This window comes from Setaria viridis, chromosome 5 (genome assembly GCF_005286985.2).
Source record: "Setaria viridis chromosome 5, Setaria_viridis_v4.0, whole genome shotgun sequence".
Classification (NCBI taxonomy): domain Eukaryota; kingdom Viridiplantae; phylum Streptophyta; class Magnoliopsida; order Poales; family Poaceae; genus Setaria; species Setaria viridis.
This window is the reverse complement of record NC_048267.2, coordinates 33,969,461-33,996,609: the sequence shown is the minus strand read 5'-3', so window position 1 is coordinate 33,996,609 and position 27,149 is coordinate 33,969,461. Positions and strand designations below refer to the sequence as shown.

At 44.1% G+C, this 27,149-nt stretch overlaps 3 protein-coding genes and 2 long non-coding RNA genes across 7 annotated transcripts; 3 read left to right on the top strand and 2 right to left on the bottom strand.

Moving 5' to 3' along the window:
- Positions 1-233: 233 nt before the first annotated feature.
- LOC117857463 (uncharacterized) lies at positions 234-2,413 on the top strand. Its single transcript, XR_004640772.2, has 2 exons — positions 234-1,906; positions 2,036-2,413. It is a non-coding gene; the product is annotated as an uncharacterized lncRNA (long non-coding RNA).
- Positions 2,414-8,411: 5,998 nt separating this feature from the next.
- LOC140222729 (uncharacterized) lies at positions 8,412-11,430 on the bottom strand. Its single transcript, XM_072293674.1, has 3 exons — positions 11,268-11,430; positions 9,323-9,405; positions 8,412-8,813 (listed from the first exon to the last, which is right to left on the bottom strand). The coding sequence occupies exons 1-3, from the start codon at positions 11,344-11,346 to the stop codon at positions 8,784-8,786; spliced, it is 192 nt and encodes a 63-aa protein (XP_072149775.1). The 5' UTR covers positions 11,347-11,430; the 3' UTR covers positions 8,412-8,783.
- Positions 11,431-11,619: 189 nt separating this feature from the next.
- Positions 11,620-16,837, top strand: LOC117857459 (protein PLASTID TRANSCRIPTIONALLY ACTIVE 7). Of its 3 annotated transcripts, none has more exons than XM_034740116.2 (4): positions 11,620-11,793; positions 11,901-12,011; positions 12,569-12,921; positions 15,674-15,694. In XM_034740116.2, exons 1-3 carry the CDS (start codon positions 11,659-11,661, stop codon positions 12,899-12,901), a joined length of 579 nt encoding a protein of 192 aa, XP_034596007.1. In that variant the 5' UTR covers positions 11,620-11,658; the 3' UTR covers positions 12,902-12,921; positions 15,674-15,694. The 3 variants fall into 3 exon arrangements, with proteins under 3 accessions (XP_034596007.1, XP_034596006.1, XP_034596005.1); XM_034740115.2 differs by lacking the exon at positions 15,674-15,694 and adding an exon at positions 14,007-14,364; XM_034740114.2 differs by lacking the exon at positions 15,674-15,694 and adding an exon at positions 16,373-16,837 and having other exon boundaries at positions 11,622-11,793.
- Positions 13,118-14,020, bottom strand: LOC140222730 (uncharacterized). The gene is made up of 3 exons (XR_011898184.1): positions 13,909-14,020; positions 13,770-13,822; positions 13,118-13,517 (listed from the first exon to the last, which is right to left on the bottom strand). It is a non-coding gene; the product is annotated as an uncharacterized lncRNA (long non-coding RNA).
- A 2,294-nt stretch (positions 16,838-19,131) lies between the features above and the next one.
- Positions 19,132-20,618, top strand: LOC117857453 (uncharacterized). Its single transcript, XM_034740108.2, has 3 exons — positions 19,132-19,517; positions 19,631-20,071; positions 20,167-20,618. The coding sequence occupies exons 1-3, from the start codon at positions 19,458-19,460 to the stop codon at positions 20,344-20,346; spliced, it is 681 nt and encodes a 226-aa protein (XP_034595999.1). The 5' UTR covers positions 19,132-19,457; the 3' UTR covers positions 20,347-20,618.
- The last annotated feature ends 6,531 nt before the right edge of the window (positions 20,619-27,149 follow it).

Here is a 27,149-nt window from a genome sequence, read left to right as displayed (position 1 = left end):
CCTACCCGCGCTCGTACGGACCGGTGGGAGCAGGGGGGTCGGGGTGGGGATCAGCGGGATGAAACGGAAGGCGCCGGCCGGCCGGCCGCGGGCCGATGCGGATGGATCCATCGGATGTTACGTGCCAGCGAACAAACCTTAAACAGGCAGCCTTTCAGGGGGGTCGGTCTGGTCTGGTCTGTTCGCGTGCGTGTCGTAGGTTTGATGTGTCCAACTGCCGCCGCGAGGTCGAAAGAAAGACGCGCCTCCCTGACTTTCGCATGCTGACGCGTGTCCGGCTCTAAGTTAAGCGAAACCACCGGCGGGCGCAGCGCAAGTGGGTTGAACTGTCGCGTGACGGCGCAGCGCTACATGCGTGTCGTCGACAGAGAAGTCACGGGCGGGCTCACGGTCGCCGCAGGAATTGAAAACGGGAACGCGCCGGATCGGTTTCGGGCTACAGTACCCAGCTGTGCGGCGGTTCCGTTGATGAAGCGTTCTTCGAGAGATTATTGGCCCGGGGGGACCGTCCCGTAACAGTGTATATGCGGTGGTGCCTACTGTTTACTACTACTAGTAGTGGATACGATCATACGGAGTAGTACTATGCTCGAGAAGGAAACAGGCGACGCCCAAAGGGACGCGCACGTACGTACGTCGCGTTGCACGTGCACTGCACTCTATTCTCCTAGTGGGACGTGTACAGTGGGAGCCAACAGGCGAAGCGATCGGAGAAGCGGCAGCCCCGTCCGGTCGCAACATTCTTCCCCATTCCTGGTGCTATCCTTGCACGCGGTGACTGCTGAGACGAGGAATCTAGTGGTAGCCCGTAACCGTGCGCCACGCCACGGGACCAAGTGGCCCTGTGCATTGTACACCGTACCCGAGAGAAAAAAAGGGAACGCGTGTGCCATCGCCAACAGCGCATAGCTTGCTTGGTACGCCGGTACTGATACTACGACCGGAGGGGATGGATCATGGATGTGGATGATTATACACTCCGATGACTCCGATTCGTCCGCGCACGTCACGCTCGCATGCGCGGCGACGCTGTTTGGCGCGTACGTACACGACGAAGTGGCCAGGACGGGGCACGTGAGAAGTTAGGCGGGTGGTCACTCGGATCCCAGCTGAGCTGAGAGCTCGCTCGATCGCTGTACTACTCTTGGTCTCATGCACCGCTACTCTGTACAGATTAAACGTACCAGTGTGCAGTGTACGTGCGCATGTGGCGGAGACAAGGCTGGCCATGGCCTGGCCAAGGCTACACGCCGGTGACCTACTGGCCACTCTGCTCTGTCCCTCCGGAATCGCCATGCGTGCCGAACTGGTTCGGCGTCGGCTTCCATTGCACGAGGGCCCCGAAAATCCCTTCCGGAGCTTGCCTACCCCGTAGGCGGTTTCCTACTGCCGTAGGATCAAATATCAACGACCATGCTACTTGGAGAGATAGCACTTGATTAGAGGAGCAATTATGGAAGTAATTAAGGAGCCGGCGCCATTTACCACACCTGGTAGTCTCTCCCCTCGCCTTTTCCTCTTCGTCTCTCTCTCGTCTCTTCCTTTCACCGGCGACAGATCCATGGAGCAGCCGGCCGGATCCCCTCGGCTGCCGCTGGTCTCTATGGAGCAGTACTCCCCGCGCGTCGAGCAACTACAGTGATGAGGTCGCCGAGGAGGCCACGCGCTCGGAGTCCGCATCCGGCAAGATCCAACGCGATTCCCCAACCTTTCCCGGCGGGATCCATGGAGGCCGCGAGAGATCATCCTCCACCTTGTTGAAGGAGGATGCCCGATCTCCAGAGGAGGAGGCCAGATCCGGCGGCACCACATGCCAGGTTGCTCATCATCGGGCGGATTTCATCTTCCTCTCTTACCAGGTCGATCTCGCCTTCTCCTCCCTTTGATCAGATTGCAGCCTTGAATGGTAATCTTCCTGTTGCTTCCATTGCTTTCTCCTCCTTTCTTCTTTTTTTAAATATATTGGGAAGAAAGGGCCGGCAACATGCACTGCATTTGATTATTCCTTTTTGTTTTTTGTTTTTTCTTTGCAAAGACGCATGGATGTTGCCAAGATTCAATATTTTATCAATCAAGACGCATGGTTCATCTGTTGATTCATTTTCTTATTATCTGTTTTCTTTCCTTTTTCATAGAGCAATAGTGCTAGCAACCGTGTATTCCATCTTTGCAGTGTGAGATTTGTAGCTTTGAATGCAGGAGGTTCCATGCTGGAACTTGTCAATCCTTGTGTAGAGATACCAATGTGTAATCGAAATTTGTATGGCGTTGCATATGTAACATTTGTAATCGAAGTTTGTACGAAGTTTGTATGGCATTGCTTATGCAACAATTTGTAATTTGCTTGATTTTTGTAAGATCAAATTTCTGCGTTTCAAGTAGTTGGAAATATAGGCAATTTTGTTGTGTGTTATTTTTTTTAAAGATCTACATTAATTTTTGTTCATGTATTTGAATGAAAAAACATGTAACTGTTGTGATGGTATTTCCGTGGATGTTCCATCGTCCCGCCTGAAAAACAAAATAAATATTTTCTTTGATGTGCATGTAAAGGCCTTGAATGTTTCATGGACTATAAAAATATTTTCCTTTTTTTTCGTGGCATGTAGATAAGTTAAAAAAAAATATATAGCCTTGTTCGTGCACAGTTGCACACCGGATGCGACAGCTGCTGCGGCTGGTAGCCCAGCCACTCGGCTGCCCGGCCAAGCAGCTGCCGCAGCAGCAGCTGCTTGCCGATATTAGTCCTCGCATCTGGTGTGCAACTGTGCACGAACGATCAGTACCTAGTCCACAGGTTATTATATTCAGAGTAAAATGCATCAGCGGTCTCGAAGCAAGCTCGGAGTGCCATCTAAGTTTTTGAATTCTCAAAATACACATTTAAATCCTTAACTTGCTAATCTATTCACGGGAAGTGATTTTATTCACGGGAGGTCCAAATCACTATTATTTAATTAAGGTAAAATAGGTATTTTAGTTTTTAATTTTATCTCGAGGGTCAAGTTCGTCCCTCAACTTTCAGTATTTTTAGGTCAAACTCATCTTTTACTGGTGTAGTGCGAGACTATATACGGAATGCCCTTTTTATCCCCCTTTTTATCCTTGGTTTCTTCTTCCCCTTCTCTCCTATTTCTGTCAACATTGGAATTTTTTTTGGTAATTTAATAAAATTGTTGAGAAAGATGTAAATTATGCTGGAAATAATGTCGGCCACTTGAGAGAGAAAAAACAAAAAACACTAAAATTGGTGGGCTACTCGTAGAACATAAACTGTTGCAAATATAGATACAATTTATCTCAGGGCTACAATCTAATGATGGATGTGCATACGCACACGGTTTGCATGCACTTCCCATATAGTGTATAATAAACAAGCACCATGATAATCAAGTGGCCCGTTAGTAGCTGTTTAATCAACTGCAATAATTTTTCCCTTGGACGTACAAGCTAGATTATGTTCTTATTCATCCGTTAGTCGCTAAATGTAGTGCACCCAGAGTTGCACACTACGTGCCAGCAGAAATTGAGGAGGAGCAAGGGTTAGTCTCCCACCAGCATGGAGCACTACACTAGCATAAGGATGAGTTTGATCAAAATATGGAAGTTGAGGGATTAGGTTGGCCGATATGAAAGTTGAGGGACAAATTTGACCTTTGGTAGAGTTCATGGACCAAAACAACTATTTTGACTTTAATTAATTTGCACGCACAAGGTTCAAATCACCGTTGCCGACCCGTGGGGCCCACATGTCTACGCCGTCGCTGTTGGCCCCTCCACCTCCAACTCTACCGTGACAGATCTTGCCTGGACGGCGGCCGCACGCCGCTCGCCCCCACCCTCTCCCACTGTTTGTGACCTGCGAGCTCCTTGCCTTAATTTGCCGTTGCTGCTTGCATCGTCCCCGTTCCCCGCTTAAGCTTGGCCGCTAGCCCGATTCACAATCCTGTTTGTTAGAATCGCACCATCACTGACCATGGCGCCATCGGAGTTTGCTCCTAGACGCTCTTCCGCTCTGGCTTGCTCACGCACAAAACGAAGCAGCCCCGGCCACCATCGAGCCTAGAGAGGGTGCCTCGACCTCGTCCTACCGCAACTGCCCACCCCTGGCTTGCCCACCCTGACCTGACTGCTTGCGTGCTCTCGCGAGGGGTTGCCGCCACCCGACCGCGGGTGCGGACCGCGGAGACAAGGTCGAGCGAGCTCTGGCGGCGCGCGGTGGACAGGGCGGCCGCTGCCGTGCCCAACGGCGACGGGGTGGAGGGGCCGCATGGCGGACGAGCAGTGGCGGATCCAGAAACGGGCTCCGCCCCGGGCTAACCAATATAAGACTTAAAATCTTACTAGCCATAAACTATTAGATATAACATATTTTTCAAAGAACACAAATAATTATATAATTATATTGATTCCAGGTGTTCAACCAATAGACTCAAACAATACGTAAAACATTGAAGATATTCAAAAGTACAAAATTAAGAGTCTTCCATGACAAAAAAAACCCATACATGTCTTCATGATTTAACACCACTTGTACCAACATCCTCAATTCTACATAAAAATTTTAAAAATCTCAGCTCTTTATAAAGCAAGATAACATTATGTATTGAAATAGACTAATACAAGTTCGACACGCACCTTGAGCCCTTGATTGGCAAATTCATCTTACGGTTTCTTAAGCCTTGAAAGCGATTTAGAATTTTTTCATCTTCAATTGATGCAAACAAATCCCGCTCAATATAGCATATCATGCTATTATTCATCCAATCATTATTTATTTTATTTCTTGGTTCGGTCTTGATAATATTCATACCAGACAAGGCTCTTTCAACTGTTGTTGTTGCCACTGGTAAAATCAATGCAAGTTTAACGAGACGATACATCAAAGGAAAAGTTGTATGTCTATCAGTCTGAACCATCTTCTCAGCAAGATTACCAAGATCAGTACAAGTGCCAAAATATTATCATTTGTGACTTCATTAATGAATATAGGAAGGTCACCCGCAGGCTTTATACAATCATAATCAGAGAAGTCATCTTTATAAATCTTAGCAAGCTCAACTAACTTCTCTACCTCAAAGTTGGCAAAAGAATCCCTTGGATCAAGACAAGCAACACATCTCAAGAGTTGAGTTGATGTTTCTAAAAATCGATTGTTTAACTCACAATAAACTTGATCAATCACAACATTAAAAATTGAAGTGACATAATTGATGTCATAATCGATTGTTTACCTCTTCAAAAAGATCATCCCAACCATTTTTCCTCATTTCATTCATATTTGTCATCACAGAGTTAATTGATCATATTACACGAACAACGGTTTGATTTTTTTTGCAAATATTGTTACATGTCTTGAGTCATCCCCAATACTTTAATCATAAGAGGTAATATGAACACAAATTCAAATGACTTTATTTTTTGAATCAATCCAGAGGCTGCAGTTTTCTTTTCCCTATCAGTTCCATCTTCACTAATATTCTCTAACACCTTCAGCATAGAGGACCACATGATTATAAGACGTGCCAATATTTTGTGATGTGTACCCCACCGTGTATCACCAGGCCTAGCAAGACTATTTTCTTCGTTTTATCCTCTCCCAGAAAAAATAGCACTACTATCTAACTGCTCAACAATCTTATCATGGTGACTTTGAAGGACTTGATCTTTCCTCTTGCAAGAAGGAGTAACAACATTGACAATTGAAGTGACATAATTGAAGAAATCAAAAGTTGAATCACAACACTTGGCTACAGAAACTACACGACCTGCAAGTGATGAGAAAAATAGTGGAGGTAAAAGGCATATGGGTTTTCATTCAATACCAGTCTTTGTAACCCATGAAACTGTCCTCTCATATTTGAAGCTCCATCATATCGTTGCCCTCTAATCTTGGAAATAGATAGACCATATCTTCTAAGCATAGTATCCAATGCTTCTTTTAGTAAAGGTGATGTGGTGTCAGAAACATGTTCAATGCCAAGAAACCTCTCAATCACACTTCCTTTATTATTGACAAACCTACAAGAGAAAAGAGAAAATAGTGTTATTTGAAAGAAACAAATCAAAACCAACGAAATAACCAAATGGAGAGAAGATATATACCTCACAATCACAACCATTTGTTCCTTAATAGATGCATCATGAGCCTCATCAAAAAGCACCAAAAACCAATAATCTCCTATTTCACTTTTAATTAACTCACTTGTCTCCTCTGCACAAGCCCTAGCCAAATCTTTCTGAACCATTGGACTACTCATTTGATTATTCCATGGAGCATTTTCACCGGTCACAAGTGCAGCCTTAGGATCCTTCTTTCGATACCATTCAAGCATCTCCATAAAGTTCTCTTTATTTATTGATGTTTTAGATTCATCATATCCACGAAAGGCTAGAGCTTGCAAAAGGAGAAATCTAGCAATGCCTAACATGATAGTTAAACAAGCTTTATATGCCTCCTCTTCTGTTGCACTTGTAACAGTCCACACATGTTGAACACTTTGCCTCTGATGTTTGAAATCAAGTGCACGCTTTCTTGCATTACTATGAAAGCCATCAATTGATTGAGCATGCTTCTTGAAAGAATCCTTTGCATTCTTCCAATTTCTGAACCCAAGTTTGGTGAATGTATCATTACTATGAAACCCAGTTTGTTATGGCTTAAAGAGATAGCAATAAAAGCAATAAGCTGCATCCTTAGCTACACTATACTCTAACCAATCATATTGATCAAACCATGACCCAACAAATCCTCTTGATTGGCCTTTACCATCTTTTTTTGTTTTTGCAAACTTATGTCCAACTGGCCTATATGGACCTATTTGTAGATATGATCTCCTAGCCTCATCCCTAATATCATGATGAAAATCATCAATTAGCTTCCTGTCTCCTGGATCAGCAACTATATCTCTCGTATCAAGTTCAATCCGTGGTCTTTTTGGTTCAACCCGGCTCTCTATAATTTCGGCACTACTCTTTGACGCATCTTTTTTTAGCATAATATCTCTCCATTCTAAGGTATGAAATGTTGCTATTGCAAAGTAAGACTCAAATACTCAATGAAGTAATGAATATTGCAAAGTAATGAATATCTCTCCTCCATAATATCACACCTAGTCACTTGCCTGCCGCTCCTTGCCTCCTTGGCTGCTGCTTGGCTCAGCCGCTGGCGCCTGGCGTGCTGCCACAGTGCGCTAGTGCCGCTCAGCTAGGCAGCCGGCGGCCGACGCCTAGCGAGCTAGCGCGTTGCCGCTCAGCTGGCGTTCGGCGGGGGCATGGGCGCGTGGCAGCGGGGCCGCGGGGGTCGGGTGGTGAGGGCGAGGGCGACCGGTAAGGCGGCGACCTAGCGGCGGCGCGGGACCGCAGGGGCCGGGGCGTGAAGCCGTGAAGGCGACTGGCGAGGCCGGCGGGGGCACGAGGCCGCAGGGGAGGGGCAGGAGGCAGCGCGGCGTGACGAGTGCACAACGCACGGGAACGGGAGGCGCGCGACGTGACGAGTGCGGGCGGACAGGAGGCATGCGGCCAGGGCTAGGGTTCTAGCTTGCTGGGTTTACTTCGCGTCGGGGTGGGCTAATGGGCTGCCTGGCCTTTTTATGCTATTTTTATGAAACTTGTTCCTATTTTCTTGGGCCTCACCCCAGGCTGCAGCTCGGGGCCCAAATCCGCCCATCTCAATCTCAAAACAATGGTTTCAAATCATTACAAGCAGTGGCAAACTGCTCGGCCGGTAAGGTTCCTTGTGGTGGAACCTGTCCACCAGGGTTCGAGTCCTCGACTCAGTACTGATGCTTGCATTTTTTAGATTTATTTCATAATTTAACCGACACTATTCTTTCTATGGTAGGCAACGTGCCCGCGAGACGTCAGTGGTGACTTTCTCAATTTTGAGGATTTGCCGGCTCAGTTTTCTAAAGGTGCTCATAGGAGTAAGGTTGCGTGCGTGTATTCGTAGGAACGAGTGTGTGAACGTCTGTGTTGTACTGTTACTTTGTCACTCGGTTGACGCCACAATCTCAGGATATGAAAGTCCAAGCCTATGCAAAGCTTGTATACTCTTGTACCGTTGACTCTTGCCATGCTCCTCAAATTAATGACATCTACGGTGTTCCTTGTCACCGCAGGAGATTGCGGTTCTACCATTAGCTCTATACGTCTTACTTTGTCGCCTGGTTGATAAGGGACCTTGAGCTACGGAGAAATTTGGATGGAAAAGAATTGCAGGTCGGATAAATTTCGATAGAAAACAGGTCAGAGAAATTTCGATAGAAAAAAAGAACGAAGAACTGGAATTTAAAGCTGATCAGCTTTTATACAGCAGATAGAGCAGTCAAAGCCCAAAGTTTTCAAGAAATGCAGAATCCAGGACTGATTGAGATGCAATGTTAGAGACTGGGTTTTCAAACAATCAGGTCTAAAGGTAGAACAGGACCAACACCAACATATACTTTTCAACGATTCAAACTTCAAAGCGGACAAAAGCATCTCTTCCACCTATCTATCACACTGCCGACCGTTTTCTCAAATTACCTTAAACGGACAAAACACCACAGTATTCAGAGGACAATTGATGTTCATCATTTTTTCTGTAATTTTCCCAGACCGCAGCGGGAAAAAAACAGCTGCCACCATTACTTTGACAAACATGAGGACTCGTGCTGGCTTTTGAACTTCTGAAAAATATCGAATGCACGTGGCAATAGTCTAGGAGCCTTATCACCTAGGTGTAAAACCATCACAAGTCCAACGCACACAAACAAAAGAAAAGAAATAAAATAAAATAACTCTTATTTCTTGCTAGTGACACCAGCAACCACCTGCAGCAGTAGCAAAAGGCAAATCGTTATTATTGGAACAACAAAAATGGCAGTCTCAGATAGATCAGGCCATCAGGGTACCCTAGAAACGATGCAAAGGAAGAACAATTCAGCTTATGCCATGATGCTTGAGTAGCAGTAGCAAATGCAGAAAACATGTGAATTATGATAGTGAGCCCAATTCTAAGCTCAGACAAACAAAGCAGTTAAGTAGAATTAAGTCCTGAAGATAACTACAGGTACTTCAATTGAAGCTGCTTGCCATATGCTTTGAGCTCCAGTCAATGAATATTTCACTGGCATTGTATAGTAGAGTTCCTCCTAGGAAGATGTTTGATGACACATGATGAAATTGGGAAACGTCTTGTATTACACTACTTGCTCTCATTAAAAGATGGTGGCCTTATGGCATTATTTTGGTAATTCAAGATAAAACAATACATCATTTTCAAAGAATTTGGATCAATATAATGTGACAAATTGAATGTGTTAAAGACAAAGGTGCATACATCGCTCGGAGCTGGTTGGGGAACTTGTTTGGCAGTCTCAAAAGAATCCAAGATGGGCCTGACAACAGCTGGAAGAAAAAGACCTGAAATCAAAGGGAAAATCAAAAGAATCGTAAGCGCCTCAAATATATCAGTTTGACAGATAGAACGGTTGTACAAACAAACATATTCACAAGTCACAACCCATACACAAACCAGATATAACTTAAACTTTTTTACATGATAGATAAATCCAAATTCCCTGACAATCTGTAGCTTTTATGCATAAAACTTGTGATTCTTTTTAAGTCTTATAGGACAGAAACACGACAATATCTTTGGACCGTACCAAGTGATCAAGAATACACTCCCACAGGTCTTTAAATACTGCATCCAAACATTAATCCAATTGAACCTTCAATACTTGTATATATATTTGCCTTGGAGATTCTATACATGCTTCTCATCACATATCCCAAAAATATACATTAACATTGACGCATAAGCAAATAAACATAGAGAATGAAAACTTCTCATGAAATTCAATGGGAGAGCAGCGGGAGCCAGACAGCTAGTACCCAGTCATTGTGGAGAGCAGAGTAAGACCTCTAAGCAAGACAACGACCAGATGATCTGGTGATCTGGTACTTAGCCTAAGGTAGGAAGCCTGACGCATAAGACCTCTAAGCACTACAATTTGCATTTCAGATCATTTCATTCGAATAAAGGTAGCTGTTTATAAAATATCTTAGAACGAATAAGCGTATATCCATATCATCACATATTAAAAATAATGCATGCTAAACTGGCTAACTAGCATAGGAGGAAGGAGGGCAAACATCAGAATGAAAGGTACCAATTGACTTAGCATGAAAGCACTGAAATAACAAGGCTGCCAAAGTTGTCACAGAATACCTAAAAGAAAGGTAATGGTGGATGACATAACATTCAAATTCAAATTCGACTAGTTAACTGCCATAGCCTTTAAAGGAAAAAAGATTCCATTCTTGAGCTTTGCTAAGAGTTTGCTAGAAACGGACAAAGAAAGAAGAAGTATTGTGTCAATTAAGACAGCAAAGAAGAATGGCTGGTCCATATGAAAAAATAACCATCAGAAAGAAATTAGCTGAGAGCACATCAATATGACTTTGCCACCTTGCAATTATAAACTGTACAAGGAACTAATACTTGACACAACTTTGATACGAATAATTTTCAAGGTCCTAATTTCTAAACAGTAACATGCTACAACCTTAACTAGCAACTGCACAGGTACTCACTTCAGATCACATAATGCACCTAGAGCTACCGGACAAGCACTTTAGAATGTATGAAGAAGGAAGAAATATCATCTTGCCAGTTGAGGGAGCAAAAGGTATATGTTCATCTGAAACATAAAACATCTGAAAGAAATTGATTGAGAGCACACCAATTAATCGCGGTATCCTACACTTATGGACTATTGGACTGTATGTAACCATGATACAAGTAAAAACTGCATCTAGTACCTAATCCTTAAACAAGAACATGCTTCAAATACCACTGACGACAGCATATGTAGCCATGGTAGAACACCTACCACGCTGAGAGCCACTAGAAGTGTTATGACCTATAAAGGACTTAAGGACCTGACGAGAACACAGAAGATGGTGTTTGGCTAACCAATTTTCAAGTTTAGATAAAAAATCCTGTTCATTTTCAGTATTCATGACCCAGTCCAAGGCTCCTCGCTTGATGCTACTAAAGTAAATCCAGCATTTCGCAGATGCATAATTAATTAATTAACGAGAAGCACCCCAAGCTCAGATAACTAGAAGCAACTTGGACGAAATAGGATTGGATGGTAGAAAAATACAAGCGCAACCTGCGTCCGGGACCGGGAGGTCAGGTCCCAGTACGTATGCGTACACTACAGAGTAGAGGCCGAAGGATTCGAGCGGAAGGCCTGACGGGGAACAGAAGGTACCAAATCCGGCGATGAGGCAGGATGCAGCGACGACCGGCTCCTGCACCACGAAGATCCTGAGCCTCCCCATCACGGCCATCGCTGCTGCTGCTGCAATTGCTCCTCCTCTTCGCCGCCGATGCGATGGGGGTGGGAATGGGGAATTGGGGGTCGCCTGTTTCTTCTCTTCCGTCGTCAATTCATGGGACCCCTCGCTGTTGGTAGCCCATTTCCCTGTGCAGTGTCCGGCCCATGATCCGAGCGCGCACCTCGACCATTGTGGGCTGACCCAAGTAAAACTCGCGTTACTTTTGGCCCAACGGCCCGTTCCATCTCCAGCCAACGCCAACGGCTCGTAAACCGGATTAGGTGAGGGAGAGGACTCCAGCGGCTTGGGGACCTGCGCTGCAAAATGGCTATGGCAATGGCTTCCTTCCCCGTCGCTTCTCACCACCGCGGCGGCCACCTGGCCGCAGGCTTCCCCTCCTCCCCGCGAGACCGCGGTAGGGTCGGTCGCAGCGGCGTCACCATCTCCATGAGAGCCCAGGTGGACGCACAACTGAGCTAACTTCCCTCTCTCTTTATTTCTCCTCCCACTCCTCCCCCAATTCACACACTGTTGTCTGTCTTTTGTTCTGTTCGATTCTCTCGCAGAAGAAGAAGAGCAGTGGTGACTCTGCGAGTAGCAGCGGAGGTGGAGGGGGAGGCGGAGGCGGGGACGGGCGGGCCAGCAGCGGGCGGCGAGTGTGGCGTCGTCGGAAATTGGTATGTGCAGCAAGCCAGTAACCAAACAATGACGGAGTCTGTTTCCTCTCCTCTCGTGATTGTTGCACTCGGGATGGTATCCAATTAGGATGCTATGGAAAGATACGTTTCCTATCGAATTTCGCAATTACCCCTGTCCTGTAATGTGCAAAACTAGAAGTCTAGAAGGGCGACATTCTCTCTGGACTGTAGTATTAGGATTTTGCTTCGCAACTATGGATGGGGTGTCTAAGAGGTCTGAGAAGAATCATAGGTGCTGTAGTTCCATGATCATCAGTATTAGGTTGCTACCGAGTTTTAGGTCCACTTCTGTTTTTCGTTAACCATGCAGCCGTATTTCTCCAATTCTTTCAGTTAAGTTGGCAAGCAGGCACTACTATGGCATGCCATACTTATTTAATACAAACAAGGGAATGCAAATTGGAACGTAATTTTCAGTAGCAGTCACATCTGTTTTTGGTTATGCGCTTGGGAGAAATTATTGTCACACTTTTGAATTCGCAATGCTTCCTGATCTTCCTGTATGCATTGACACTTAATACGTATCATCCTTGCAGACCAAAGAGGATGACATGTTGCGTTACAAGTTGGATCGTATCCCTTTCTTAGAAGAGAAGGTGAGAAAAGTAAGGGAGAATGGGAAGATCGTATGCTTGGACATTAATCAGCTGATGTTATCTCAAGAGAATAGATTCGCTTTCACCATGGAGGTGGCTGAAGAAGCTAATGCATATCTTGAGAAGAACAGGCATGAGTATGGGTTGAAGAAACCTATACTGCATGTTCTCAGTGACCGCATGAATGAAGCTGGGTTTTCTCGGCCAGAGGGTTATCTTTATCCTTATCCTATCAAGCCCGGTCCTTATTTCATTAAAGAGGAGGGACACTGAGTTAGATTACATGTTACTTGGTAAGCACATTTGACATTTATTATCAGTTGTACAGTTTTTCCCTTGCTTTTCAGTCTGTCTGTTTCATCAGCTGTACCTGTGATGGGTTCGCTGGCAATTAACATGCAAGATGCAGTGAAAGGATAGACGGTTGGTTTTAGTCAAAATTTGAAGAAAACTGAATGAACTCACAAGTACAGTGCTACACTTATCACCTCATAAAATGGCTCGTAGATGGTCCACTGCCTCACGTATGCTTTAGCAGCACACATAGTTGGGTATCTCAAAAAAGTACATATAGGTGCCATTTAATATGAGCTAGTCTCAACTTCATCCCGCTAGACTGTTTATCAGATAAGAGTATCTATATGGCTCATTGATCCAATTGGAACACACAACAGGGGTTCAAATATTCATGTAGCAGGTTAGCTGCAGTAAGAGACTACTCTCCCTCATATAACCCCATTCATGTAGTAGCATCTTCACATGACCATATGCAGATAGTGGTCTAGCCATTCCTGCCCCCAATCCCAGACCTTCTGCGAGGATCATGCCTAGAGTTTGCTCCTCCGTAATCATAATCCTGAACCTCTGTAAGAATCTTTCTGCTACGGCCCTGTATTTAGAGGATAAAAACATACCTTGATTAAGCTAATGGGAAACAAAATCTAAAAGTAACAATTCTGATATTTGTTGACATGATTTTAGGGTTCAGCAGGCTCCATCATTATTTTCAGTTTATAAGATATTGTTATATGACTGTTTCAGGCATGATTATGTATAGCTAAGGTGAAAAGTCAAGAGTTTCGGAACTCAAATAACTAATCATCTCAAATTTAAATACAAACAGAGGAGACAATTGACAGACCTTTATCAGCTTTGCAGTAGCAGCATTATCATTTTCAACTGCAATGGTTTGGCCTGCATTAGTAGAAAAGAACATGTTCAGGTGTAATTGATGATTTAGCAAATAATATATTGCTCAGAAGGAAGAGAAAATCCCATACCTGCAGATGCATTGAATAGAAGGATTAAAAGGATGACGCTGAGTGCAAAAGTGTGTTTAGGCATATTTTTCTCTTCTACTAATATGTTATTGCCTTAGGAGGATTCCTGGGGAGGAGCTACTACACCTCTGCCCCTTTTATACATGGATGCTGGGTCCGGCAGCTAGAAAGGAAAGAACCTGTAACTTTAGATACGGTCTTCTAGTAATGATTGCTCTACAGGGTTATGATGAAACACATTATCCCACAGCTCAAGGTCAACTACATTTGGCAGAAGCTACTTTAGAAGTTGTACTGCCATCTAGTAACTAAGGCCAAAGTAAACTACAACCCAGCCTGTTTTAGTAGTTGATGCATTTCCTGTGCCTTTTGCATTCTTCTTTTCTAATCTGTACCAGATTATGAAATGACACTTTAATATTGGAATGTTATATAGCATCAGGCATGCTTGGAATTCTTTGCTCATGAACTCACGATTATACTAACTTCTAAAAGACCTCTATTATTTCTTGAGCAAAGAGTATTTTATGTAATGATGATGATGCACGTTGGTTACATAGTAGGTCCCTAGTCATTGTTGTGGCATAATTCTGTTCATATTATAAGGACCATATTGAGTCATATTTTTTTCAGTAGTTAAAAAATACTATTATACGATCAGCACATCCATGTTAATAAGTTAAAACTGTATCAATTATCAAATAACCAAATATTTGTGATACCAGTATAAATTCGGAGCATCCATTGTAAGAGTGAAAATGTGTCAAATAACCAAAATGTTGATATACTAGTATAAAGTCAGAGCATCTGTTTTAAGGAGTGACAACATATCAAATAACCAAAAAAGCATACAATCACTCACTATTGCATGGTGAATGCATAACTAAAGGGTCAGGAACTGTTTGTGGAGTGAGTGCACACTGACTGCTATGCCACAGTGTGTAAGAGGATAGTGGAGTGAGGGAACATAATGGAAATGGAGGGAACTGCAAGTGCAAGTGCAATAGTACCCTCCAATAGCCCTTCCATCCTAAGAAAAAAGGCCCGCCATCAAAGAAAAAATTACTGGTTTATTGTGTTGTGGGGGATCCTGTTTGAGATCTTCCCTATCAAGTGCTATTCATAGCATTGACATATGCACATATTCTGTGGATTTGTCTTGTTATATGTCTAGGTTGTCTTTCTGCTACATGCCACATGCACCTTCTTTTTATGGGAGATTTTATGACCTAACCACGCATATATCCACTGTTCTCCGATATGTGCAAATTAGGAAGATCACGACCAAGATGCAGGTGTGTTGTTGGCCGCTCATTATGTCATCCTAGGCAGCGAGCACCTCTACTTAGTTGACCATCTATTTGTTCACTAGCTAGATTTTTGCGAGAGTAAAATGCATGCTACAGGAGACCAATTTCAGAGTCACCACTTTACTATTGACTCTAGCCACTGGTTGTTCACAGCCTCAGGTGCAGCTGGATTCTAGAAATTGGAAACCCCACTACCTTGCTGTCTTGGTGTGTGACACCACGTACAAAGGTCTTTCTTGAACAACATGACTGCACATGTAAAGAGGCTATATCATGACCTGAAAATTTCAGCATCATATCGTATCCTGATTGGTGTTACGTATGTGAGGATGCACATGTCAGCATGCAAGTATTAGACTTAGACTGCATGAAAATGATTAAGTCGCCACTTTAGACAAGTTCCATTTCAAACTATAGGGTTAGACGTTGACCAACACTTTTGAACCTGACCGCAGCTCTTTACTTGGGAAGATAAGGAACTTCAAACAGGTTAGGAAGGAGGTGGTGCATGAACAAATGATTACTTTCTTGTTGACACCAGGTAAAAGCATGGTGATAATCGCGTAATAGTGCACAGTTGTTTCCTACACGAGTTGTATAGCGTTAATTAGATAAGAACAATCAGAAACACTATCAGTGGTTACTTGTCAATTGTTAAATTTAGAAGCCTTCTTTTGAGCAGTGAGGCAACTTTCTTTCTCATATGTTTGTTACACAACATGTTTTGGGCAAAATTTGTGTTTCCGGAGTTCAAAGCATTTTGTCCTAGTGCAAACCAACTTCCGAAAATGGTTTTGCTGTCAATTCTAACTGGAACACCTGTTGGTTTTAGACGCATACTTTTTATTTTTAGACTTCCTGTGAGGTGCAAACTTGTAGTTCTTGCAGCTCAGGCTGTGAAAAGTAGTTTATAGCTTTTGTTGCCTTCAGGCAGTTCCTTGATGGTGCTTGACTTTCTGTATCTCCTGTATTTCTGATAGTGAGTGAGGATGATATTCGTATGTTGTTGTTAATGCTGTTTGTGGTATTACTTTTTTGGAATTTCTTTGTTTACAAGAAATCATTGGGTGAAGTGGAGGAGCAAAGCTACATCCTAATGCAGTAGTCATGCTTATGGCTTCTAATTTTTCGTCATTACATTTATGCGTGTGCAGGATGCACAATCTGGGAGCCTCTTTTTTCAGATAGAAGCGGCCCTGGGATCGGAGGGCTTTTGGTCATTCTGTAAATCAAGAATTCTCTGCAATATATTCCGTAAGAAAATGCTCGGAAAACTCAAAGTTAAGATGCCAAATCTCTGAAGCATCGCAAGAACATCTCTAGGTGAATGAGCCTTCCTTTTCTGTTTGGGCGGCTGTCTGTTGCTTCGGTGCTGACAGGAAGCCATATTGCTCAAGCAAGCAGAATGATGATCTGAAGTGCAAAACAATGTGAAAGCAGCTCGGCATTTCCTCATCAGGACATGATAAATCATAGGGTCCATTTGGTCCATGCTGTTGTTCCCATGACATGTTGTAACGATATTTCAATGGATTCGCCTCGGGACTACTGCTACGAGCTGGCAGGAATGTACGCAGTGAAGGTTTGCTTCTACTCTATGAAACAAATCGTATTCTAAAGTCTTTAGCTTTTGATAAGCTGATCAAGTAAAGGGTGCTGGGTTCGCAGGGTTGCCCTCCAAAAAAAAAAGGTAAAGGGTGCTGGGTGCACTCCTGTTGTGTCATGTAAAAGTTCCGGAGCAAACAAGCGCGCCGCGTGTTTGGAGTGCGCAATTAGATAGGTTCGAAACAGGGCCTAAACCTTGTACAGCTGTGCTCTGCAACAAACGCTGCCTGCTGCTCACCATGACTTGTCATCCGTTACCCGCTTTGGCTCAAATGGGAGACACGATCGAACGCTTAAGAAGAATTTATGGCTTCACAAGTGAAGTTAAAACAAAAAAATATTTTTTTTTCGTTTTGTGAAACAACTTCACCGTAAAGTATCTCGATTTACCAAACTACCAAAAGAGATAAAGCCAGAGCGGGTACAAGCCCTCAAAATGCACCTGACACCTTAGGGCACCCGCAACAATTATCGGCAACTGCTCTCTACAGTATCTACGTGTCCCTGCCACCTCAACTTGCAGATAGCACAAGCGGCAACCGCTATCGGTTCATCTCTAACAACACTGCCCAAGAAAATTGTGGGCCTAACGTCTTGACTATTTTACTCCCCCGTTCCCATCTCATACGGGAGAGCAAAAATCTCTTCCTCGTTCCCACCATCAGAATATCTCCACTAGCACCGCCGCCGCCCACCGTGTTTGGACCGAGCGCCACGCCGCCATGCGTCCCGGCAGGCCAGCACAGCACGGTTCTTCTTCTTCCGCTCGCCGACGCCCGCCCCGCCCTGCTCCCGGCAGCGCGCTCCTCCCCACCATGCTCCGCCCAGCTCGAGGCCGGCGACCGTGCGCCACCTCGCCCCGCTCCCCACCTTCATCTTCCTTCAACATCCTCGGCTCCAGCAGCGGCGGCCCAGCTCCACGCCGTCCGCGGTCGGCGACTGTGCGCCACCGGCCACGCCCCACCCTTGCCCCCGCGCCTTGACAGCAGTGGCCGTGCTCCGCCCTGCCCCCGCCCGCCGGCCGTCCTCCCGGTGCCCGCCCGCCCGCCCTCGTCCCGGCGCTAGCTCCTCTCCCCAAGCCGTCCGACGAGCAGCGACGCAGGTGCCATGGCGACGATATCCTAGCGGATTGAGGCAAAGAGAGATGAAGGGATGAGAACGGCGTTGTCGGGCCCACGAGCGTTGAATTGCGTGTTACAGAGTGTTGCTGGTTAAGCGAGAGCACATTCTCTCTCTTACCCCCCCTCTCTCTCTCCTACGAGAGCATAACGGCCCCGCGGGTGCCCACATTCCGGTGCTAGAAGATCTTCGTGGTTTAGGGTTTGTTTGCATCCGGCGGCGGCGTCCATGTCTGGATACTAATTAGAAGTATTAATTAGATATTTTAAATATAATTTAATTATAAAACTGGCGGCGTCCATGTCTGGATACTAATTAGAAGTATTAATTAGATATTTTAAATATAATTTAATTATAAAACTGGCGGCGTCCATGTCGGGATGCTAATTAGAAGTATTAATTAGAAGTATTAAATATAATCTAATTATAAAACTGGTGGAGTCGCGAGACGAATCTATTAAACCGCGACTCTATTAAACTTAATGTGATGTTGCAGTAACTATTTGCTAATGATATGATGGATTAATTAGGTTTAATAGATTCGTATGATGGATTAATTAAGTTTAATAGATTCGTCTTGTCTCGCGAATTAGTACAGGGTTCTGCAGTTATAAAATAATTAGTTCACTAATTAACGTCCGAATATCCGGAGGGTAACGTCCGAATATCCGATGGGTATTCGATGGGACTCCTAGTACCCAAAAGAAAAAATCTTCGCAGTTTCTTCCTACTTTAAAGAAATGGAAAGAATTCTTCGTTGCAGACCTCGGCGCTCGCCGTGCGCGAAGACAGAAGAGTGGAGATCCGTGCCGCGTCTTTGCTGCCCGAGCAGACAGACCCGCAGAAGAGAAGAGCCCAAGCAGGCACCCACCAGGCCACCACGCAGCCGGCAGGTTAATGCCGTCAGCCCGTCTTGCTTCTGGGCCCGAGCAGAAGAGCCCAAGAAGGCAGCACCGCGGCAGGTCGGCGGCACGCGCGCGTAACCCGGCGGAAACGGCTCGACGTGGCAAACCCACAGCCGCATGTAGCACAGGCCACAGCCGGGTCCATAGCCCATAGGATTCAGGAATCAGGAGGGGAAGCCGCCGAGCTGGCGAGCTGGGAGGGTGCGGATAACGTGCACCCGCCCTCGAGTCCCGAGCTCTCTCCGCCCCGTCGCCCTTTCCATTTGGGTCGGCGACGCGCAGCATCCCTGGTCGTGCAGTTTTTTTTTGTCCGTCCCGTATCGGTCGCGCCAGCCCGAGGCGGACACCTGGAGAGCCCCTGCCGGTGGCAACGCGTGTCCCCTCAACGTGGCACCCAGCGCTTGCCCATGCAGGACACGTACCCCATCCAACCATCCTCTGCCTCGCCGCTCCACCGTATAAATGTTACCGAACCCAAAGCAGCTCGTCACAGACACAGCAACAAGTTAACAAGAACCGTTTACTTCCAGTCTTGAAGCGTTCGAGCTAAGCAAGGCTTCCAGTTCCGTTCGATCCACCACTCTAGTTTTAGCTTTCGTCCTAGTTCGCGATGGCTTCTCGTCAGGAGCAGGCTAGCTACCACGCCGGCGAGACCAAGGCCCGTGCCGAGGTGAGCGCTTGCTTGGCACACCGCATGCAGAGACAACACTCTGCGGTTTGATCCACGGTTCTTAGATCTGCTCAAGACTCACCAATGGTGTTCTCTGCTCTGGCACATTGCAGGAGAAGACGGGGCACGTGATGGGCGCGGCGCAGGAGAAAGGGCGCGAGGCCAAGTCCAAGGCGTTCAACGCCGCCGACCGCGCCATGGGCAGGGGCCACGACGCCAAGGAGGCGACCAGGGACAAGGCGCGGGAGGCCGCGGACCGCACCATGGGGATGGGCCACGACGCCAAGGAGGCCACCAGGGACAAGGCCTACCAGGCCAAGGACGCGGCCTCCGACACCGCGGGCCGCGCCATGGACAAGGGCCGCGAGGCCAGGGACAATGCGTCCGAGTCGGCCGGCGCCGCAGGGGACCGCGCCCGCGGCGGCGCGCAGCAGGCCGGGGGATACGTCTCGCAGACCGCCGAGGCGGCGAAGCAGAAGGCCGCCGGCGCCGCGCAGTACGCCAAGGAGACCGTGGTCGCCGGCAAGGACAAGACCGGCGCCATCCTGCAGCAGGTGACACTGTGGCACACGCTACTAATTGACCGCATCGATAGTGTAAACTACTGCATGGCGCATTGTGAAGTCTGAAATATTTTCCGGCTGTGCAGGCAGGGGAGACGGTGATGAGCACGGCCGTGGGCGCCAAGGACAAGGTGGTGAGCGCCGCCGTTGGGGCGAAGGACGCCGTGGTGAACTCGCTTGGGATGGCCGGCGAGAACAACGACGGCACCACCAATGCCCGCAAGGACACCAGTACCTACAAGCCTGGCACTGGCAGGGACTACTAAGATGCTCGTGTGCTGCTTTTGGTATAGCAACCGTGCTGGTGCCAAACTGTGTATCTTGTTTAGGTTCAAAGTAATTTCAGTTACATATCTACGTGTGCGTTTCACTTTGCTTTGATTTCAACCCGTGTTTACTCCCCGGTTCTGTGTGGAGGTCTGTAACTTTTTTATTAGAACAGAGGTGATGTAGGGGGCAATGTCTAACCGGACGCCTCTTGTGTTTTCGTTTCATGACCTTCTAAATAATAAAGTTGCAAAAGCTTGTGTTTTGTTTCCGTTTAGCAATGTTTATGTTTGAGCCCTGTCTGTGATTTTGTAAGTTTGCTTTGCTGCCTTGCATTTTGGTGCTAGCAGCTATCAGCATCCTCATTGTATGGCAGCACGACACTAACAGCAAATTGAATATTCAGTTTACACAGATAAGCACAAATGAGCGCACACAGATGATTCACTGTAAAAACAAGGCGACGCGACACAGACTTCTTACCAAGTACCAACTAAATGCCAGCACAATCGAAGTGGAAGCATGAAACTGGAATGCTAAACAAACAATGATCTTTTGTTCAATATCGAGAGGAAACAAGCCGGGGACTGCACTCGGGGCGGCGCAGAGCATACTGCAAACTACAATTCACAGACAGAATGCAGATCCGCGGGTGCATGCGCAAGAAATGGTACCGTCTCAGATAAACAGACAGACATTGCAGAAAAAACTGAAGTATATGATAACACTGATTTCAGCAATGAAGTATATGATAACACTGATTTCAGCAATGATATGAATGAATCCCAGCAGTGAACAACACTGGTACCGCATGAAACAAACAAAAGCAGTCTGCTTAACCAAGGGCCAAATTCTCCAGTAGTACAGTACGACAGATAGCCGATGGACCAACATGGAACACTTAGCCCGAATATACTCTTAGCGACGAGACACATTGCAATTTTTTTTTCTCATCCCCATTTCCATTCAAAGAACGGAAAGACAAGTTCCACTTGTCTGTTACAGGAAAGAGGTTTAAGAGAGAGCTAGTCTACCTAATTCAGGCAAGATACACTAAACCCCTAGGTTTCCTAGAGGTACAATTCTCCCTAAGCTCTTTTTCGTCGCCCCAAACTGCAAAGGAGATGAAGACAATTGTTGATGCTTCGAGCTCCTGCTCCTCCATTCCCATCGCCCTCCTCACGCTGTTCCGGTGGTTCAGCTGGTAGCAGCCTCGCTCGAGAAGGAGCGTGTTGCGCCATCACCTTGTACGCGCATGCCACCAGAGTCTTGACGTCTTCCAATAGCTTGCCTTGAAATTCAGAGTTGTACAAAGCTGCCCAATAGTTTATAAAGGCACAGCCATGGATCAGAATTTTCAGATGGGTTTCTCAGCATCTTTTTATCAAAGCAGGCTTTGTTTCTACACTTTCAGATGGCCCAACATATTGCAGCAAAACCAAAAGTGTAGGCCGCTTCGCCTCCAGGCAAACACTTCTTCACCCAAATTCTGCACTGTTGGGTGTTCTAGGGAATATTGTCTGCACCCAAACACATGGCTACAACACTCCATACTACTTTAGCTATGGGGCATTGAAAGAATAAGTGGTCAGCTTTTTCATCTTGACAACAGAAGTAGCAAGATGGGTCTCCCACCCACTTCCTCCTAATTATATTATCTTTAGTCAAGATAAGTATGGAATCTTAGCCTCCCAGATGTGTTTAAAATTAACTCCTGAATCATCTTCTGTCAAATACTCATACACTGATTTGGTAGTAAACTTGCCCCCTTTTGTCCATTTCCACAAGATAACATCATTAGAATTTTCATACTGGAAGGAGTAAGCTAACCACCCCAATCCATTGTTCAAAGAGGAAGTTAGATAGCCAACGAGTAAAAGTTAGTTGACCATGTGTCAACAAGAAATCAAACACAGTAACATCCTTTTCATTGCACAGATCAAATAATAGGAAACATTATACAAAAAGGATCTTTACCAACCATCTATCTTTCCAGAAGAGGATCTTTTGCCATTTTTTACTTTAATAACTCTCCCTCTTAAATAGATATTTCTTACTTTTAGCCTGTGTTTCACAGAGCTAATGGTACCCTCCTTAATGTATTTAGCCCTGATAATGTCTTGCCAGATCCCCTCCTCTGTGTGTCAGGACACCACCACCATTTACACAACAATCCTGTGTTCAGTTTCTTTATATCTTTTACCCCCAAACCACCCTTCCTTTTGCTCTTGCAAATGATTTCCCATTTGACTAGATGATGAAGCTTTAGGGTTTTCATTTGCAGGCCGCCACTCATTTTTTAGGCTAGGTCCACCCCTCATTCACATAATATTTTTAAAAGAAGGGACCAATGAAGTAAATTTATGAGCGAAGATTACTAAAACTATATATATATATATATATATATATGAGCATGGAACATTATCCGTAAGTGTAAAATGTGGAGCATTTTATTAGTCTTCTAGCCAAAGCTTTTCATTCTAATCCTGAAACACTTCACACGAAACAAAGTGAGACTTTTCCTGGACATCATATCCCCGCAGCAATAGGCGAGCCTCATGGATATGATATTCCTGCATCAATTAGGCACTAAATGTGATCATCATCAAAGTGCAGAATGAACCAAATCATGTTTTAATATAAGTGCAATAAGAAATAAAATGTATATAAAGTAATTTTATTAACCTGTAATGCGATGCAATGCTATCTTGTGACATTTGATCATTTGGCGAACATATGATTCTGCATGTGTTGTCCCTATGAAGAGTATCTCTGTCACTATCTGTTGGAGGTATTTATGTACACTAACACGTTAAAACATTGGTAAAGGGATGTGTATCATATCATTAAGGAAAATTAGCATTAAGTGACCACAAGTAAACCCATTGAGCAAAAGAGTGTACCTTGTGTGCATGAATTTCGGTAGCCAACTTGAATTCATCTTTTAAGTTATTCACCTTGTTATCAAACTCTTGGGAATGTTTATCCATATAAGAGGTTATAATGTTTCTTATAGGTCCATCTTCGAGCTTAGCCACTATACCTTCTACCAAAATATGACAGACTGCCCCTAAGCCTCTAAGAGCATCAAGAAATGAAATGATTGTTTCCATCTTAACTCTCTTATGGTATGCATCCGCAGCAACATTACAGAAGACAGATGTGCATGCCCGAACCATCTATATTTAAAGAAGAAATGAACATGTCACCATTTTAATTCAATTGAAAAGTGACATGAACCTGATAGTGATATAAACTTACTTGGTTTGTTGTATGTTGAGAAATTTCTGTAGCATGAAGGCCTAAGCCTGCAATATCCTGACGAATTGTTTCAACAAAATTCAAGTTGCAAGTTCAAAAAGCAACATAAGTAAATAAATAGATAACACATGGAATAAAGGAGGGAAATATTGTAGCTGCAGTCACTTACCATGACCTTGGAAGCTAAATCCAGAGCGTTTTGTGATCTTGCACAGATCAATTGTGCCAATTCTGTGGCGTTTACATTCTAGAATCACCAAACAAGAGAGAGAAAAGTGAGCTTGGGTATTATTGAACTTACTCATGATACAAGAAAGAGGACACTAATAAGAAGCTACCTCTGCTTTTCGTGCACATTGAGATGATGTTTGAAAATCAAATTGAGACATATCTGGTGAACGATTTCAATCCGTTTAAATATTAAGTTCATTATGATCAATGCAGATCTACTTAAAGTAACCAATATCGCATCATTTCGACGTAAGATGACAGCATGTAGGGAAATAAAAAATAACGTTACATATGAACAAGACAATATACTGCAGGAAGTCTGGAACACCTCAAGTACATTATCAAATGAGTGCTCGGTATTTAGTATGGAAATAATCAATATAGTTAACAGCTGGGAACAATCAGAAAAGTTTGTAGGAGCAATCAACATATACCGTTCAGCTTTCATTGTTCAAGATATTTCGCTAGTTTGGGAGCCATGTTTTACTGCTAGTTTAGTGGCAGTTTCAACTAAGTCAGATAATATTCAACTAGTTGATCATCGAAGATACACTACTTCCAGGCGAGCTCCGCCAGTATACAATTCAAAGAAAGTGTTGCACAAGATCAGCAATAATACTCAGTTAATTTGGGGCCAGTGATGCTCCATTATAGTATTCATTATTTTGTAGTCTGGTGCTAAAATGATTCTTTTGTTATATTCCATCAGTTCAAGGTGAAAATAAAAACATGTCAAATGTATATCCTTTTTGAAAACCTTGCTATAAGAAATTGCATGATTAATATATGAACTAAAGAGACAGGTTGTGTTGCATGTAGACATGGACAAACCAACAATGAGAAAGAAAGATAACTAAACTAAAAGATTGAAGAGGCAAAGGAAAACTTTTGGGGTATATTTGTTTGCAGGGTTAAGACCGGATTAGTAGTAGTATAGAAATCTTCGTCAGGTGGTAACCTGGTAAGTGTGGGAGAAACCTGTGCTCCTACTGCACGCACTAGCGTCCACCTAAATACTTTGTTTTGTCTAGTGGCTTATCAAACTTTATTCATAAATGTGAAACAACATACCCATTTCAAACAAATTAATTATAAAATTGAAAATATATTTAATTATCAGCAAGTTTTGTGTTAGCATCAAATAGTTTGTGCATACAGAACTTTTCAAGCAGGTTGCCAATGTAAAAAAAAAAAGGGAGACTCACCAGAATGTCAACACGCAAAGAAGACATTTCTATCATGATGTTAGAAACTTGGCTCTTCTCCTTAATAAACATATCAGGGGCCACACTCTTTGAAAAGCAACAAAAATTAATAAGTGAACCAAATTACAACTAATAAATATTAAAAGTTGTTCACAAATAGTTAAGCCTTCTCCTTCATATGTTTTGAAAACAGTACATAAAGCTTATTGGAATATTTTGTTAAAAACAACAACAGCAATTTAAGTAGGAATTTACAAAGGTTCCACTGGATTCAAGTTTAACCCAATTGGTGCCATGCAATAAAAGAACTGAAAAATTTTATGACAAACAAGCAATGATTTCTTAGCAACCGACCAAACCTTATTTGCCTGAGTAACAATAAAAATAGTCAAATCATAATATCCTTGCACAATCAACAAAAACTTACATTTTTTCAATCAGTGTGCCAAAGCTCCAACCACCTTTTCTATGGTACTCCTCTTAGCTCAGTATAGGTAAGAGGTTATTTGCATCTCAAAATATATAGAGTACTCCTTCGTTCCAAATTGTAGATTATTTTAGCTTTTTTAGGTTCATAGATATTATTATGCATCTATATGTCTAGGTGCATAATAATATCTATGGACCTAGAAAAGTCAAAATAACCTACAATTTGGAACGGAGGGAGTACTTATTTAAAGAGGCGTGCCACCGAAAATTCAATATCATGTTATTATGTTTGAAATATAATGCTATGCAGTACCGTTTCAACTGCATCCTAATCGGAGCCGGCAAGGGGCCTCGACCGCCCAGAGGGAGTACATGCTGCGTGACCCCGCGAATCGGCCGCACGCTACGGGGCGCGGGGCCGACGGCCGAAGGTGGTGGAGACCAGGAGGCGCGCAGCGGGAGCGCGGCCTTGTAGGTACAGTACCTTTTTGGCGACGTGGGTAACTAGCGATGTAGCGTAACGTACGTCGACTTGTGTAGTTTCAGAGAGGGCGCCTGGGAAGATGCCAAACAGAGAAAGGCGATAGATTTTATATGGAGGCCCTAGGGGGTGTTTGGATCCTGAGCAAGTTTAGTCCGTGTCACATCGAATATTCGGATGCTAATTAGAAGGATTAAACATGAGCTAATTACAAAAATAATTGCAGAACCCCTAGACTAAATCACGAGACGAATCTATTAAGCCTAATTAATTCATCATTAGTGAATGTTTACTGTAGCACCATATTATCAAATCATGAATTAATTAGACTTAATGGATTCGTCTCGCAATTTAGCCTAATGGTTGTGAAATTGGTTTTGTAATTAGTCTATGTTTAATACTCCTAATTAATGTCCAAACATTCGATGTGACAGGGGCTAAAGTTTAGCTCGGGGATTCAAACACCCTAGTTGCCAAAGTTTGGAGGTGCCAAATTACTGTTACAGCACTGTAGCACACTGTAGCGTTTCGTTTGTATTTATGAATTATTGTCCAAACATTGACTAATTAGACTCAAAAGATTCGTCTCGCAGAGTACAACAAAACTGTGCAATTAGTTTTTAATTTCGTCTACATTTAGTACTCCATGCATATACCGCAAATTTAATGTGATGGGGAATCTTCTTTTTGCATAGTGTTAAAGTTGGGAGTTGGGGGTGACTAAGGCCCCGTTTGTATCCGCTTATAAGCGGCTTAACGGTGGAAATAAGCGAGAATCCCGCCAAACGCTTTGCTTATTTCCACCGATTCTCGCTTATGTGGTAAGCCGCTTCAACGATTTGAACTACGAGAAGCGAAAAGCGAGAAGCGAGAAAATCTTCGCTTAGATTATAATCTAAGCGTGACTAGAAAAAACGTATACAAACATGACCTAAGGCGCAGTTTGGATCGGATTGGTAGCGGTCTAGCGGACGGAGACCTTTTCTTTCACGCATGAATATCGAGGATTGTGTGTAAAGTGTTCATTTGTTTAAATGTTACTGATATAGATGCGATGCATATGCATATACCGATATACGTACGTGGCGGTGCCCAACTCTCCAATATAGTTGTCGTATACTACATTTTGCTTTGACTACTATTATTTGTATCTAAATATTTATATATGTTGACAACAAAAAAATTCATTAGTAAA